At 43.7% G+C, this 17,498-nt stretch overlaps 1 protein-coding gene across 1 annotated transcript in view; it reads right to left on the reverse strand.

The window, feature by feature from the left end:
* Positions 1–653: 653 nt before the first annotated feature.
* eif2ak2 (eukaryotic translation initiation factor 2-alpha kinase 2) overlaps positions 654–17,498 on the reverse strand; it is a 70,235-nt gene continuing 53,390 nt past the window's right edge. The window contains exons 18-22 of the mRNA XM_087978779.1: positions 16,263–16,458; positions 12,472–12,597; positions 7,781–7,885; positions 6,489–6,551; positions 654–6,390 (exon numbers count right to left, since the gene is read on the reverse strand). Of these exons, the coding sequence (XP_087834905.1) occupies positions 6,307–6,390; positions 6,489–6,551; positions 7,781–7,885; positions 12,472–12,597; positions 16,263–16,458 (574 nt within the window). The 3' untranslated portion in view covers positions 654–6,306. The remainder of the gene's footprint in view (positions 6,391–6,488; positions 6,552–7,780; positions 7,886–12,471; positions 12,598–16,262; positions 16,459–17,498) is intronic.

The following is a 17,498-nucleotide window of genomic DNA, read 5'->3' on the forward strand; positions in this document are numbered from 1 at the left end:
ATTGTTTAAAAGACCCCCTCAGGTCCCACCTCCACCCTCAGGGTGCCCCCACACCCCAAAGTCCTCCTATCTCAAGACCTGTTTCCAGAGAAGAATCCCAGCCTGTTCGGTATTTCCTAGGCAACAGGCCTGGATTTTCACCAAGTTGGCATGACTTGGGAGCCCTTTAAAAATCTCCACCGTATCTGCTCCCAGGAGGAACAATTCCACCCCAGATATCCTCCTATTTCAAGGACCGCAATTTCCCCTCCCACACAGTCAACAACACTCTCCGGCACATCTCCTCCACTTTCTGCACCTCCGCCCTTGAACCCCACCCCTCCAACTGCAACAACGATTGAATGCCCCTCGTCCCCACCTTCCACTCCACCAATCTCCAGATACAGCGCATCATCCTCCACCATTTCCACCACCTACCCTTTGGACCTTCCAACCACACGGCATTAACATCAATTTCACCAGTTTCCTCATCTCCCCTCCCCCACTTCATCCCAGATCCAACCCTCCAACTTGGCATTGCTCTCTTGAACATCCTACCTGTCCATCTTCCTTCCCACCTCTCCGCTCCACCCTGACCTATCACCTTCCACCCCCCACCTTCATCTACCTATTGCCTCCCCCCCAGCCCCACACCCCTTCCTATTTATCTAGCAGCAAATCCCCACCCCACATTCCTGATGAAGGGCTTATGGCTGAAATGTCTCCTGCTCCTTAAATGCTGCCTGACCTGCTGTGCTTTTCCAGCACCACACTTTTTGACTATGATCTACTCCTCCACAATTTTTATAGAGTTGAACTGTAGTTCATGACTTGTCATAGTTTACTCCATCTCAAAAGTGTCATGAACTTTTAAAAGACATTTAGATAAGTAAATGAAGAAGAAATGTTTGGAGGGATATGGGCCAAGCGCAGGCAGGTGGGACTAGTTTAATTTGGAACTATGATCGACGTGGATGGTTGGACCAAACAGTCTGTGTGCGTGCTGTATGACTTCATGACTATGACCAAGCCTGTTCCTCACATCCTCTGATGTGACTCACCTGTCAGATTTTGGTGAGTAAAACCACTACAAACAAACTTGGGACAATAATCATGGAGTAATTGGTTTGGAGAACAGTGTGATGCCAACAGTGTGGGTTCAATTCCCATCACCGGTTTGAGGTTACTATGAAGGATTCTGCTTCTCAACCTCTTCCCTCGCCTGAGGTCTGGTGGGCCTCAGGTTAAATCACCACCAGTAGCTTCTCTCAAATGAGAGAGCAGCCCCTATGGACTATGGCTACACAGCAAAAGGGTAATACAGCATGGAAACAGGCCCTTTGGCCCAACTCATCCATGCTGACCCAGTTTCCTAAACTGAACTTGTCCCATTTCAGAGGGATAGGCTTTTGGCCCATATCCCTCTAAACTGTACCTATCCAAATGTAAAGTGTCGAAAATTAAAAGAAAATAGACAAGTCGATGGAGTAAGCAGACAAGTGGCAAGTAACATTGGATCCTGTGAAAGCCCCAGAGAAGTGCAAGTTGTTCAGTTTGCCAATAGTAAGGAAAGATGGGGCACTAGACAAAGACAAGTTGCTGAAAAGGCTGCCAGTGTGCAAAGCAGAGAAGTCACTGGGCCTGGATAAGTTACAGCCTGAGCTGTAGAGGGAAGGGAGATGGGAATTGTGGTGGCTGGTTTTCCAGTTCTCCGTGGATTTGTCAGCAGATTATCGCGAACATTATATCCTTGTTGAAAGAAGGAGGGGATATACTCAGAGGGATAAACTTTAAGAGACACTAACTAAAGGCAAAATGAACTGACAGTTGGGGAAATGTGGGCTAAAAATGAAAGCATGGGTTTGTTCAAAATTGTCATTGACTCAGTTGTTCTTTAGTCAGCTCATTGAACAGGCTGATGGGGTAACACTGGGAGAAACTGAAATGGATAAACATGGCTAATCAAATTCAGGAAAGTGTGATGTAATATCGTTTTTAGAAGGAGGAATGGCTTCAGGAAATATCAATTAAATTACACCATTTCAAAATGGGTGCAGGAACTGGGAGACTTGGGGCTTCAAATAGAAAGCAGCATCCCTGGCTCCATAAGTAGAGTCAGAAAAGATAAAAGCTAGCAAGTCTAAATGCTAAATCTAAGTAAACATTGTTCAGACTCTAGCCTGACAGATCCAAATCTGGGCCTGCAAGGAGAATGCCAGGGCCTGAGAGAGAGAGTGAAGAGAATGATCCCAGGGATGAGGTCCGAATCTCAGAAAAACTTGTCCTCACAGAGAGTTTTCCATCTGAGGACATTCCAAACAATGAACATGGTGTCAATAAACTTTGGGCAGTTAAAAACCAAAACAAATGTGAAACTTGCCATAACTCACTCCAAATTCCACCAGAAGCTTCTCCAAGTCCTTTCTGACAAACCTCTTCCAAACTTTAAAGATCTCCATCAGGGCCCCTCTTAAACTTGTCCAGAGGAAAGAGCTCTGTACCAGCGCAACCTCTTCTGACAGTTACATCCTCTAGGATTCTGTTAAAGTCCTCATGAAGCCATTCTCCCACACCTGGCACCATCTTTGAAAGTCCCAGCCTATCTAGCCTCTCCTTATAACTTAAACCCTCCTTTCCCAGCAATATCCTGGTAAATCTTTTCTGAATCTTCTCTAGCTTAATAATATCCTTCCTATAACTGGATGATTAGAGGAGGCCGCACCTATGTCCTGAACAACCTCAACGTGACATCCCAGTTCCTCTACACAAAGGTCTAATCAATGTAGGCAAGAGAGCTAAATGCCTTCTTAACCACCCTGTCTACCTGTGACACAAACTTCAAAGAGTTATGTACCTGAACCCCTGGGTCTCTCTGTTCAACAACACTGCCTAAGCCCCGACTTTTAATTGTATAAATCCTACCTTTGTTTGTTTTAGCAAAATGCAATACTTCACATTTATTCCAATCAAACTCCATCTGCCACTTGTCAGCCCACTGACCCAATTGATCAAGATCTTTTTGTACTCATCTTCGCTGTCCACTCTACCACAAATTTTGGTGTCATTTGCAAACTTACTAACCATGTAGTTAGTTGGGTGGCACGGTGGATCAGTGGTTAGCACTGCTGCCTCACAGTGCCAGGGACCCAGGTTCAATTCCTGCTTTGGGTGACTGTCCGCATGGAGATTGAATGTTCTCCCTGTGTCTGCATGGGTTTCCTCTGGGTACTGCAGTTTCCTCCCACAATCCAAAGATGTGCAGGTCAGATGAATTGGCCATGCTAAATTGCCCATAGTGTTAGGTGTTTTAGTCAGGGTAAATGCAGGGGAATGGGTCTGGGTAGGTTACTCGTTGGTGTGGACTTTTTGGGCCAAATGGCCTGTTTCCACACTGTAGGGAATCTAATCTAATCATGCCTTCTCTATAATCATCTAGGAGTTCGAGTTGTAAAAGTGTAGAAACTATGGTGGCCATTTTGGACACAGAAAGATCCCATAAAGTGATAATAAACAAATCATTTGTTATAGTAATGTTGGTTGAGGGGTCAGGAGAGCTCCCCTGCTCCTTTGTTGCCTACCTATGTAGAAAGACAGGGTCCAGTTCACCTCCAGCAGCACAAGGTGATTTGTCCTCAAGTCCCTGACTGAGAGGGGAGAATGCTATGCATTCTCAGGCTATACATGAGCAGACATATACAACAGAGACTTACTAGTGTAGGGCTGTTTCTGGATTTCAAGTTCACACCAACATATATAAATGACAAACAAAGACGGACCCAGCACTAATCCCTGGGTAGTAATGCTCGTAACAGGCCTCTAGTCAAAAAATACCCCTCCACCACCACTCTCTGTCTCCTGCCATTAAGCCAATCTTATATCCAATTGGCAAGCTCACCCTGAATCCTATGTGATCAAATTTTACCAATTAGTGTTTGCAATTTTAGAGAAGATTTGTAGCCCAGGTTTTAGGTTTGCTCGTTGAACTGTTAGATTTGCTCTCAGCTATTTCAAGAGGGCGCCATCACTTCCAGTTCTTTTTCTGAGAGGTAGGTAATTAGGGTCCAAATCGATATGTTTGTTAATGGAGTTCTGGGTTGAATGCCAGGTCTCGAGGAATTCCTGTGTGTGTCTTTGTTTAGCCTATCCCAGGATGGATGTATTGTCCCAGTCGGACTGTTGTCCCTCTGCATTTGTGTGTATGGATAACAGTGATAGTTGGCCATGTCTTTTGGTAGCTAATTGGTGTTCATGTATCCTGGTGGCTAGTTTCCTGCCCGTTTGTCCAATGTAATGTTTGCTGCAGTCCTTGAAAGCCTATACAACGTCTGCCGATTCCTGCAAAACAGACTTAAACAAGAAGACACAACATGCCCAGAGACTGTAGCCACCCTGCCATACATTAAAGACATCTTGGAGGTGACGACCAGACTACTCCAGCCCCTCGGCATCATGGTAGCCCACAAACCTACCACCTCACTGAAACAGCTCCTGATCAATTTAAAGCACCCTGTACCAACAGCCAGAGGAATGAATGTCACATACAAAAAGACCCTGCAAGGACTGTAACAAACATTACATTAGTCAGACAGACAGGAAACTAGCCACCAGGATACATGAGCACCAACTAGCCACCAAAAGACATGACCAACTATAACTAGTATCCATATACACAAATGAAGAGGGACACCAGTTCGAATGGGCAACACATCCATCCTGGGACAGGCTAAACAAAGACATGCACGAGAATTCCTAGACACCTGGCATTCAAACCGGAACTCCATCAATCAACACAATGATTTGGACCCCAGTTACCAACCTCTCAGAAAAAGAACCGGAAATGGTATCACCCACCACAACAGACCAAGGCACATAAATAGAAAGTTGGACAGAACACCAGTGCTTCATCGGAGGCTCACTGATGGTATTACCTAGCATGGTGACAAACGTCTGAGAAGAAATCTACCAGCTCAGCGAGTAAACTTACAAACTTTACCAATTACCATGTGGAACCTTGTAAGAGGCTTTACTCAAGTCCATGGTCAAAAGAACTACCTTAAAAGGAGAGACAGAGCAGTGTGAGTCACGGAATTCCAGAGTGCTGGATCCAAGCAGTTGAATGAATGGCCATCAATGGTGGAATCATTAAACTCAGAGAAGAGTGCAGAGTTATACATGTTTTGAAGTGCAGTCACTGTCATAGTGCAGGAACTATGGTGGCCATTTTGGACACAGAAAATTCCCATAACGTGATAATAAACAGATAATTTGTTCTAGCAATCTTAGCTGAGGGGTCAGGAGAACTCCCCCTCTCCTTTGTTGTCTACCTAGGCAGATAGACAGAGCCCAGTTCACCTCCAGCAGCACAAAGTGATTTGTCCTCAAGTCCCTGACTGAGAGGGGAGAATGCTATGCATTCTCAGGCTATACATGAACCATGGCCAACACCAGCAGACATATACAACAGAGACTTACTAGTGAAGGGCTGCTTGTGCATTTCAAATTCACACCAACACACTGACGGACGGGGCCAATTTCCTCACTCTGTACTGTGAAGAAACAGTTTGGCTCCTCTGAAAGTCTGAGAAAACATCTTCAAAGCTAATAGGGACAAAATGACTGGTGTTGTTGCTTGCAGCTGCTCTCACCAGGAGCTCACACGTATCTGTCTTATACGATCCTCACACTACAACTCAACTTCAACCACCCAACCATCCAGTTACTCCCACGGCTGACCCTTTGCTGTGCTGCCATCCACTTTACTCTCCCAAAGAGATCTCTGCAGTTTTTCAACTCTGATAAAACAGCCTGAAATTCCTGAGGTCTTTATCACCTGCATATCTCTGAAAATTGAGTTCTGAGCATATGCCTTAGTACTGACTGACACTTAATTCTCGTTCAACAGCAGTCAAACAGCTGGTTTAGTCATTGTTGCTGTTCATGGGTTCTCACTGTATGCAAATTGGTCACCACATTCATTATAACAGTGACCATCAGTTAAAAAGTATTTCTTGGTTATAAAGGGGCACCTTACGGTTCTGAAGAAACCCCACAAAATACCTGGCCAAGAAACTTGAGAGCAGACCATGTAATTTGGCCAGGCATTCACAACATTAGATTAAATCTAGGTTCTTTACAGTGATCCAATTAGCAGACAAAGTAACATTCTATGCGTTCTGATAGTATTAAGTTTCAAAGATTGCTCTATTGAATTTTGATCGTTAGGACTAGCAGTGACCAACCCATTGACTTCTCAATTCTAGTGTGCTATCTGGGAAAAGTCCTCTCACTTCAGATTTCTGGAAAAGCTTTTTGATTGCTTTGTAAGATTCAAAGTTCCAGATTCTCCTTGACTTCATTTGCTTCTGGTCTCTCACTCGCAGCCTGAGAGAGCATTTTTTGGATTATCGAAATCTGAGGACGAGAGACACAAAAGAGGTTTACCACTTACTGTTAACGTGAAGTAACAGAAATGATTATCCGGAATCACACTGAAACCATGACGCTGTTACCTTGACTTCAGGGTCCTTCAGACAGCATGAAGGGAAGCTTCCCTTTCTGACATCATTCCAAATCTAAATAAACCACAAACAAACACCAAGATTAGCAACTCCCCCACTGGCTGTAACTGTGTTTTCCTTAATTAGCTCAACGGGAAGACCAGCAAGTAATTGGGTCTTTAATGTGTGATCTGTAAAGGGATTCATCAGAGGCCAGTACTTCCAAGTCTTTTCTAAAATACACACATCTATGCATTCAGTTCAGGTCTGAACCACATTCCTGCCCCAAGGAGCCGATCAAAGCCAATCTTACTGTTACTTTGCAAAAGATCAAAGATTGGATCTAGACCCAAGGATTAGACACAGTTAGAAGGGCAATGTTGCTAGAAACATGCTTACAGGTCATTACTCAGTTATACGTGTCTCCATCCAAGGGTTTACATTTTGGGGCAGCACGATCTCCATTAATGCTGACTGCTCGGCAGCTGTTTAGTGCTCCATGGAGCGTCAATTAGCTAGATACTGAGAGTTGTCTTTCACTTAGAAGGAAGCCCTGTCTGGGACTGGCTGACAACTCCACTGTGCCAGCAGGGCTCTTGGAAGCAGTGAGGGGCACCTATTGCTGCAGGCTCAGGCAGTGCCACCTGTCTGAGGAACCACAGAGAGCCCCCAGACCAGTTAGGGCACCCACCTACAACAGGGAGGTCCTGTTGGAGAGGGAATGAGTGTTATTGGTGGGTGGGTGGGGCTGAGTGTGAACACCCACTGGAGGGAGCAGACCCATAAGGCCATGATTGGGAAGAGGAACCTCAGAGAGGGAGGGAGGAGGAGGAACCCTGCTCCCTTTTCTGCCCTTCTGAGCCCTCCCACTCCCCACTTACCCTGAGCTGACCCTACAGACCTCAGTACTGACACCTAGCAGGAAACAGTCCTGAAGTGGCCATCAATTGAGGTAACAATGCTCCAGGAACCTGTAAAACTGTGGACGGGTGAATAGGAAGGTGATGGAGTGCCCTCCCTGGGCACTCTGCAGCTAGCCCCTGTCTGCAAACCTGTTGGTTTGTACACTTTGCTCCGGGTTTTAGGATAATGAAAGCAAGCTGCACAATGATAGTGTTATTCAGAAGGCTATTTCATATGTCACCTGATTTCTCAAGTTAATGCGGACAGTCAGGGTTCAAGTTGACCATCAGCACGGTGTGTGCCCTCTTCTGGCCCAGATGCTTCCTCCCAGGCCAATGAAAATTCCCAGCTCCCCCCGCACCCCCGTACTGCCGGATGGTTATCTTAAGTGATCGAGATACCTTGCTTTTTTCCATTGCAGTCCCATGGCACATGAACAGAAGCTCAAAGAATATCAGCCCCAGTGCATAGATGTCGACTTTGTGGTTATAGTCCTCGCCTGAAAGCTGCATCGAGAGAAGGAAAACAAAGTGGAAATTTCAGCTGAGGACAGCTCTGGAATTTCCTCACAAAGAATCTCTGCCCATCACCAAGTTACTCATTCAAATAGCTCCCAGCTGAGGCACGGTGTCACACCCCCACAAAGTGCTCTGGCCCATTAGAAGTTGTATTACATGCTGTTTACAGGAGAACAGGAGAAATAGGAAGAGGTGGAGATTGTATGGGCCTGTTCAGCCTGCTCCATCATTTAATGAGATGGTGTCCGAACTCAAGTTATACATTAAGGATAAACAGGCAACTAGGGAGAGAATAGTAGCCCTTAAGGATCAGCAAGGCTCCCTATATGTGGAATCGCAGGAAACAGGGGAGATACCAAACAAATATTTTGCATCCATATTTTCTGTGGAGAAGGAAATGAATAGCGCCATCTTGAAAAATGTCCATAATACAGAGGAGAAAGTTCTGGATGTCTTAAAATGCATAAAAGTAGGTAAATCCCTAGAAATTGATCAGGTGTACCCTAGAGTTATATGGGAAGCTAGGGAAGTGATTGCTGGGCCCCTTGCTGAGATATTTGTATCACTGATAGCAATTGGTGAGTTGCTGGCAGACTGGAGGTTGACTAATGCGATGCCACTATTTAGGCAAGGTGGTAAGGATAAGCCAGGGGACTATAGACCAGTGAGCCTGACGTCGGTGGTGGGCAAGTTGTTGGAGGGAATCCTGAGGGACAGGATGTACATGTATTTGGAAAGGCAAGGACTGATTAGGGATAGTCAACATGGCTTTGTGCGTGGGAAATCATGTCTTACAAATTTGATTAATTTTTTTGGAGAAGTAATGAGGAGGATTGAGAGGACAGAGTGAGGGACGTGATCAAAATGGACTTCAGTAAAGTGTTCAACCAGGTTCCTCGTGGTAGACTGGTTACCAAGGTTAGATCACATGGAATACAGGGAGAATTACCCATTTGGATACAGAACTAAGATACAAAGATAGAAGACAGAGGGTGGTGGTGGAGGGTTGCTTTTCGGACTGGAGGCCTGTGACCAGTGGAGTGCCACAAGGATCAGTGCTGGGTACACTGCTTTTTAACATTTATATAAATGATTTGGATGTGAACATAGGAGATAACACCAAAATTGGAGGTGTAGTGGACAGTGAAGAGGGTTACCTTAGAATATAACAGGATCTTGATCTGATGGGCCAGTGGGCTGAGAAATGGCAGGTGGAGTTTAATTTAGTTAAATGTTTGGTGCTGCATTTTGGAAAGGCAAATCAGGCAGGACTTACTCACTAAATGGTAAGGTCCTGGGGAGTGTTGCTGAACAAAGAGACCTTGAAGTGCAGGTTCATAGCTTCTTGAAAGTCACAGGTAGATAGGATAGTGAAGAAGGTGTTTGGTATGCTTTCCTTTATTGGTCAGAGTATTGAGCCCAGGAGCTGGGAGGTCAGGTTGCGGCTGTACAGGACATTGGTTAGGCCACTTTTGGAATGCCTCGTCCAATTCTGGTCTCCCTGCTATAGGAAGGATGTTTAAAAATTGAAAGGATTCAGAAAAGATTTACACAGATGTGGCCAGGGTTGGAGCTACAGGGAGAGGTTGAATAGACTGAGGCTGAGACTATTTTCCCTGAAGCATCGGAGGCTGAGGGGTGATCTTACAGAGGTTTACAAAATCATGAGGGGCATGGATAGGATAAATAGCAAAGGTCTTTTCCCTGGGGTCAGGGAGTCCAGAATTTGAGGGCATAGATTTCAGGCGAGAGGGAAAAGATTTAAAAAGGAACTAAAGGGCAACATTTTCACGCAGAGGGTGGTGCGTGTATGGAATGAGCTGCCAGAGGAAGTGGTGGAGGCTGGTACAATTGCAACATTTAAAAGGCATCTGGATGGGTATATAAATAGGAAGGGTTTGGAGGGATATGGGCCGGGTGCTGGCAAATGGGACTAGATTACGTTAGGATATCTGATCGGCATGGACAAATTGGACTGAAGGATCTGTTTCCTTGCTGTATATCTCTATGACTCTAAAATTCAACTCCCTCTCCCACCTACTCAACATATCTCTTGATTCCTGAGAAACAAAAATTCTGTCTAATTTAGTGTTAAATATATTCAACAATCAGGTATTCCCAGTCTGCTGAGGAGGAGAATTCCATGGATTCGCAACTCTGAGTGATTTGAATCTGAATTTCCACTCATTTCAGTTCTAAGTGATTGATTCCTTATCTTAAGACAGTACCTCCACGTTTCCTGACCAGTGAAAATAATCAATATCTTCTCTGACAAGCCCTGTCAAAGTCTCGTATGTGTCAATGAAACTGCTTCTGATCCCTCGAACCTCCAAAGGGAATAGACCAAATTTACTCAGCCATCTCATCAGAAGCAAGCCCCTCATCTGAATGATCAATTTAGTGAATCCTTGGCGTGCTATCTCCAATGTAACTATACCCTTCTGTGAACGTGGAGATGAAAACTACCCACTGTATTCAAGATGTGGCCTTTACCAAAACACAATACAATTGTAGCAAGACTTTTTAAAAAAATTCACATCCACCAATCCCGTTGCACCAAAGGCCAATATGCAATTTATTTTCCTAATTGATGCTGCACAGATATACTAACTTTGTACATTTCCCATATGAGAACATCCAAAGTCTCCTGAACACTTTAAAATTTCACATCTTTTGAAACATTTTTAGTGAATAACCTGACACTTCCTTATATTGTATTCAATGTGCCATCTTGTTGCCCGCTCACTTAACTTTAACTTTAAAATCTTTGTAGCCTCTCTGTATCCTCTCACAGCTGACCTTCCACCTAGCTATGTATCCACAGCAAATTTAGACAATTTACTCTTCCTATAGCCATAAATATAGGCTGTAAGTAGCTGAGGTCCAAGTACTCAACCATGTGGCACTGCACTAGTCACAGCTTGCCAACTTGTAAAGGTCTTATTTATGCCTACATCTGACTTGTATCCATTAACCAATCTTTTATCCATTAGGATTTTCCTTTAGGACAACCATGTTTATTTGTTGTAATCACACTATACCCCTAGTGTATTGTTAAGACTTCCTTCATAATAGATTCAGCATTTACAAAAAAATGACCATTAGGTTAACCGACCTGTAAATCCCAGCTTTCTCTTCTTTCTTAAAAACTGATGTAACATTTTCTAACTCCCATTCTGATGGGCCAGCTCCCAAATCCTGATAAATAGGAAATACTCACTAAATCTGCAATCTGCTGCCTTGTAAAATCACACCTCACCTATTCTTGCAGAATGTCAGTGTGATATTACAGGGGACAGAGGTAGCCCAGCACTGGCAGTCAGGGCCGCTGGTCACATTCCCTTTTTGATGGCTGTTTCCTTTGGTGGCAAGTTCCACATTCCAACTACGTTCTGAATTTTCTCCTTATTTCCTGAGGTATTGCGCACCGAGGTCCCTACCTTCAGACTCTTACAAATGGAAGTATTCTGTCCCCATCCACACTGCCATCACATTCATCATTTTAAAGTCTTAATAAGATCATTTTTTTAAAGAAGTGCACAATTGGGGCCATTTAGCCCTTTGTGTCTGATCTACCTTTCTAAAAAAACATGGCTGTTCAGAATGTGGCCTCAGATCCACTTTCTTTCCTATCTGCCCCCTACTGTCCCATTAAGCCTTGGCTCCCCCATAATCAATAATCTTTGACTCAGCTTCACTGATCCTGAGAGAGGAACATCCTAAACACTAATGATCTCCTGAGAGAAAAAAGTTTTGCAGTGCTAAAGGAGAAACTCCCAACCAGTTTATTTTTCACAATAGCTATAATCTTTTTAGTTCTCATCTGTTTTATAAATCATTGCTTTCACTCCAGTCTTTCCTTGTCTAATTCGTGTGGTTAGAGCTGTGCACAGAGTTATTGTTGCCTGGACGGAGCAGCTCCAATAACATTCAAGAAATTTAACACCCTCCTGGATAAAGCAGCTCACCACCTTTAACATTCAGTCCAGTCAGGAGTGGCAGTGGGCATTGTTACAGGATGCATAGCAAAGATTCACCCAGATTCCTTAGATAGCACCTTCCAAACCCATGGCCACTTCCAGCCAGAAGGACAAGCGCAACAGATATGTGGGAACAGCACCACCAACATGCCCCCTCCAAGCCACTTACCATCCTGGCTTGGAAATATATCGGTGTTGCTAGGTCAAGATCCTGGAGTTCCCTTCCTAAGGGGATTGTGGATATAGCTACAACACATGGATCGCTGCCGATCAAGAAGGCACTCACTACCAACACTTGAAAAGCAACCAGGAATAGACAATAAATGCTGGCCCAGCTAGGGGCACCCATACCCCAAAAACAAATAAAATTGTATTCAACAGTAACTTTACAAAAGGAATTTGGCTAGTTGCGCAAAAGGGAGAATTTTGCAGGGCTATGATGAAACAGCAATGACTAAGACTAACTGGGTAGCTCTATCAAAGAACTGGCAGAGGCACCATGCACCAAATAATCTCCCTTTGTACTGTTGTCACTTTATGCTTCCCTTTTACAAAATCTCTGTGATGGGAACAGACTCAGCCTGTTTTCCTTACCTGTTCTGGACTCATGTATAAAGGTGTCCCAACGAGTCTGGTCAGTGATTCCTGCTCATTCATCGTTGTAACAAGACCAAAGTCACCAATCTTTATGATCTCTCCTTTAAGGAAGATATTTGCTGGCTTTTTTCACCAAGATAAATTTAAAATAGAAATTTCAATCCATTTAATGCATTGTAAAACATTACTTTCTAAAGACAAATAGAAAAATTCAGTCAATCATATGGCTATGATTTCACCCATCACTTCTGAATAGCCCAGCTCTCCAGTTAGGGTTATATCCACTTAATCTGGGTTCCTACCAGAGGATACACATTAAACAGACAGTAAGTATCGACTCTTTTAAGCATTTTAAATACTCCAATTAGATCATTGCTTACTCTTCTATCTTTGAGGGAATAGTTAAATCTATGTATCCTGTCCTCAGAATTTAACCTTGTTCATCCTTGAAACAGTTTTGGTGAATGGATCCTTCCTTAGTTTTGCTGTGCAGAATCTAACACAATATTCATTTATTAACAATCAGGAAACCCTTGTGTTTGTAAAAATTACTGCTGAAAGGCGATACCTGAAGGCTAGGTATGAGCAGGAGCAAGCGAAGGACAGGAAAGAGAGGAGGCACGGAAAAAAGGAATGAAAATAAGAAAGTGGAAGAAAAAAATCTGTGCATTTCTAAAGCTTTTGCAATCTCAGGGCACCTTAAAGAACCTTACATCCCAAGAAGTTCAGTCACCCCTGGAATGCAAGAAATATGTACACAGCAAGCTCCCATGAACAGCAATGTGTTGACCAGGCAATCTGTTTTAGTTGGGTTAGAGATTGCTTAAACTAATTGAAAAGGGAAACATGAGAAAATGAAACTGACCCTCCCAGAAATCAGAACTGTAGTTGTGCCTTGGAAACCAAAATCTCTGGGGAGACTGAAACTGGTTGAGACCAAATAAAGGGATGCAGAGTCATCCAACCTTAATTTTAGGTGCAGACAGATCCAATGATTATGTGCAAACAATGGAAGAAGGCAGAGACTGTTTTATTAGGGTATAAGGGTCTGAAAGGGTTAATGCTGAGGTTTGATTTAAGCACATGTTGATGTCAAATGAACTCAAGTGGGAAAACAACATTGAATTTCACAGGAGTAACAGCAAATATTGATCTCTTTCTCATTGTCCCAGTTACTATATTTATATGACCAATGTAACTTGTACCTAACTGCTATCATGCAATGAACTACTACTTGTTAAAACAAAGTTAATTCCATAGGCATGAGGACGGATCTGACCCTAGTGGACTGAGTGGGAAGATGAGAAGGTAGAACAGTTGATGACCAGTGGCAGATGTTTAAGGAGATACACAATTGTTCCCAACTAAAATATGTCCCAGAAAAAAGGACTGTAAGACATGAAAAACAAAATACATGGCTAAGCAAGGGAGTTAATGATAATATAAGGACAAAATTAAGGCATACCATATTGCAAAGGCCAGTGGCAGTTTGGAAGATTGGAAGGGTTAATCAAAAAAGTTATAAAAAGAGTAAAGGTAAATTATGAAAGAAAACTGGTGCAAAATACAAAAATGGACACCAAAGGCTTCTATAAGTAAATAAAAGGGAAGAGAGTAGCTCAAGTAAATGTTGGAGGATGAGTCTGGCGAGTTAATAGTGCAGAACTAGTACCAGCCTCATAGTAAGAGTTAATGCAGGGGTTATGGAAAGAGAGGAACTTAGAACAATCATCATCACTCAGGAAAAATACTGAGCAAACTATTGGGATTGGCGGTAAACAGATACCCAGGGCCTGATAGCCTACATCCTATGGTATGGAAGCAGGCCCTTCAGCCCAACAAGTCCACACCGACTCTCCGAACAGTAACCTACCCAGACCCATTCCCTTACCCTATGTTTGGCCCTGACTAATGCACCTAACACTACGGGAAATTTAGCATGGCCAAGTCACTGACCTGCACATCTTTGGACTGTGGGAGGAAACTGGAGCACCCAGAGGAAACCCACGCAGACAAGGGGAGAATGTGCAAACTCCACGGCCGAGGCTGGAATCAAACCCGGGTCCCTGGCGCTGTGAGGTAGCAGTGCTAACCACTGAGTCACCGTGTCACCCCAAAATCGCACACAGCAATTATTTGGAATTATATTCCCTTTCACCACAACAGCAGACATACGCTAGATTAGGTTCCCTACAGTGCAGAAACAGGCCATTTAGCCCAACAAGTCCACACCCACCCAGACCCATTCCCTTACATTTACTCCTGACTAATGCACCCAACACTATGGGCAGTTTAGCATGGTCAGTTCACCTGACCTGCACGTTCACCTGATGAAGGAGCTGCACTCCAAACGCTAGTGCTTCTGAATAAACCTGTTGGACTATAACCTGGTTTTGTGTGATTTTTAACATAGATCAGTCAGTTTAACACGTCGTTGGGAAATCGTTAGAATTCATCATCAAGGAAATAAAAACGGAGCATTTGGAAAGTCAAAATAAAACTGCATTGACTGATGGATTGCAGGAAGGGTGAATCACATTTGACTCATTTGCAGAAGTTTTTTTTGAAGGTGTGACAAGCAATGTGATCATGGGGATCCTTCAGATGTGGTATATGTGGACCTTCTAGAAGGCATTTGACAAGGCGCAACACAAATGGTTAATACATTAGCTAAAATCCCATGGGCTTGGGGGTAATTTATTAACTTGGATAGAGAATTGGCTAACCAACAGAAGGCAGGGAATCAGAATAAATGGGTCTTTTTCTACTTAGCAGGATGTAACGAGTGGGGTGCCACAGGTTTCAGTCTTTGAGGCCCAACTGTTTACAATCTATATTAATAACTTGGAGGCAGGAGAGAAAGAACTTGAGCCAAATTTGCAGATGAAGGAGAGATGAGGTCCTGGAAACGGAGTTCAGGGAGTTTGGTAGGAAGTTAAAAAGCAGGACCTCTAGCATTTTAATCTCAGGATTACTTCCTGTGCCACATGCCAGTGAGGCTAGGAATAGAAAGATAGCACAGTTAACTATGTGGCTACTCAGCTGGTATAGGAGGATCATTGGGATGAATTCTGGGATAGCTGGGCCAATACAAGAAGGACAGATTGCATCTAAACCAGAGGGGCATCGATATCCTGGCAGGGAGGTTTGTTACTTTCCATAGAATCCCTACAGTGTGGAAGCAAGCCATTCAGCCCATGGAGTCAAAACCAACCCTCTGAACAGCATCCCGCCCAGACCCAGCCTCTACCCCTATATCCCTGCATTCCTCATGGCTAACTCACCTAGCCTACACACTTTGAACAATTCAGCACGGCCAATGGACCTAAGCTGCACATCTTTGGACTGTGGGAGGAAACCAGAGCACCCGGAGGAAACCCACGCAGACACGGGGAGAATGTGCAAACTCCACACAGACAGTCAGTTAGCTGACACTGGAATCAAACCCGGGTCTCTGGAGCCGTGAGGCAGCAGTGCTAACCACTGAGGCACTGTCTTCGTATCGCTCAGGAAAGTTTAAAATAATGTGGAAGTGGGAGGGTAACCAGAACAATAGGTCAGCAAGTAAAAGACTGAGCAGAGTCAGAGACTAACGCCATTAAGACTGAGAGGCAGCAACAACAGCAATGTTTTAGAGGCATCTTGACAGATCTTTGAATCGGCAGGGAATAGAGAGAGACAGACTGCGTAGACCCAAAAGGTTCTTAGTTTAGAAAAATGTCATGTTTTGGTACAATCTTGATGGACTGAAAGGCCTGTCCCTGGACTGTACTGTTATTTATTCTAACCTTCAGGTCCCGATGAATCATTTTGTTCTGATGAATGTAGATAACTCCATCCAATAGTTGATGAATAATGTTCATAATAACTCCATTCTGAGTGGATTCATTCTTTTGATATTCCAGTATCCATTCTTTCAAGTTCTTCTCGTACAGCTCCATTTGAATAAAGAGGGATTCCTTGAACTGGCGGCCTTTTCGGCAGCTTAATTTAAAATGCAAACGTACGATTTATTGAAACAGACGTTTAAAAGTATGAACAATAAAAAAATTGTTTAAACTTTCCAAAGCTGGTGCATCTCTTATTTTGAGGTGAAGTTTGAACAACATTTTCCAGTTATCCAGTAATGTAGTAGAACACAGGAGCAATTATCTAAGAAATCCAAAATCAAGCCACAAAAGACAGATATTAGAAACGGAGCAGGTTCGTTTTAAAGTTGTCTTAAAGGAGCAGAGAGACAGGCAGAGACCAAGAGGTTTATGAAGAGAATTCAAGAGCGTAAGGCAACTGAGAGCATGGTTGGCAAATGGAGAGGTGCAGCATGTGTGGATGAATACGGAGCATTGAAGGAAAATACCTGTGTCATAGGCAAATAGCAACACCTGTAAAATAAAACGAGAACTGTGGATACTGGAAATCTGAAACAAAAGCAGAAACTGCTGGCAAAACACAGCAGGTCTGGGAGCATCTGTCGGGATTAATCAGGGATAGCAATTCAAGTCCAGTGACTCTAATATCGCGAATGTTTTGAAGAAGGTGAAACATTAACTCTGTTTTCTCCCTACAGATGCTTTCAGACTTCTATGTTTCGCCAGCATTTGCTCCCTTTAGAATGTGATGACTTTGCTAGCAGGCAGAAAGCAGGGGGGGAAGGAGGACTGGAGGGTAATTTTGTGCAGGAATCGGGTGAAATTTCTTTAGATCAACTGTTGCAACTTTAGTGGCAGTGTCACAGAAACTCCAACAATATATCAGCGTTCACATTTCAACCATTCTTCCAGCGGAGATTCCATTGGGAAGAATTTGGGGAGGTCAGCAGGATGAAACATATGTTTATTTTTCAGGGGGATCTGAAGTTTTATCTCAAGGAGGACCTCTATTTTGCGTAGCTACGTTTTGGTTCTCAGGAGCTCCTTTCTCAGTTGCACTAAGTTATTTGTTAAGTGGTGCAGTCACATAGTAGCCAGACCTGCTGTGATTTTGCTGACGTAGGGGCTATTTAACCTCTTCCTACCCTCCTCCCA

This window comes from Chiloscyllium plagiosum, unplaced genomic scaffold (assembly GCF_037043375.1).
Source record: "Chiloscyllium plagiosum isolate Xiang-an unplaced genomic scaffold, Cpla_swu_hap1 HiC_scaffold_3, whole genome shotgun sequence".
In the NCBI taxonomy this organism is placed as follows: Eukaryota; Metazoa; Chordata; class Chondrichthyes; order Orectolobiformes; family Hemiscylliidae; genus Chiloscyllium; species Chiloscyllium plagiosum.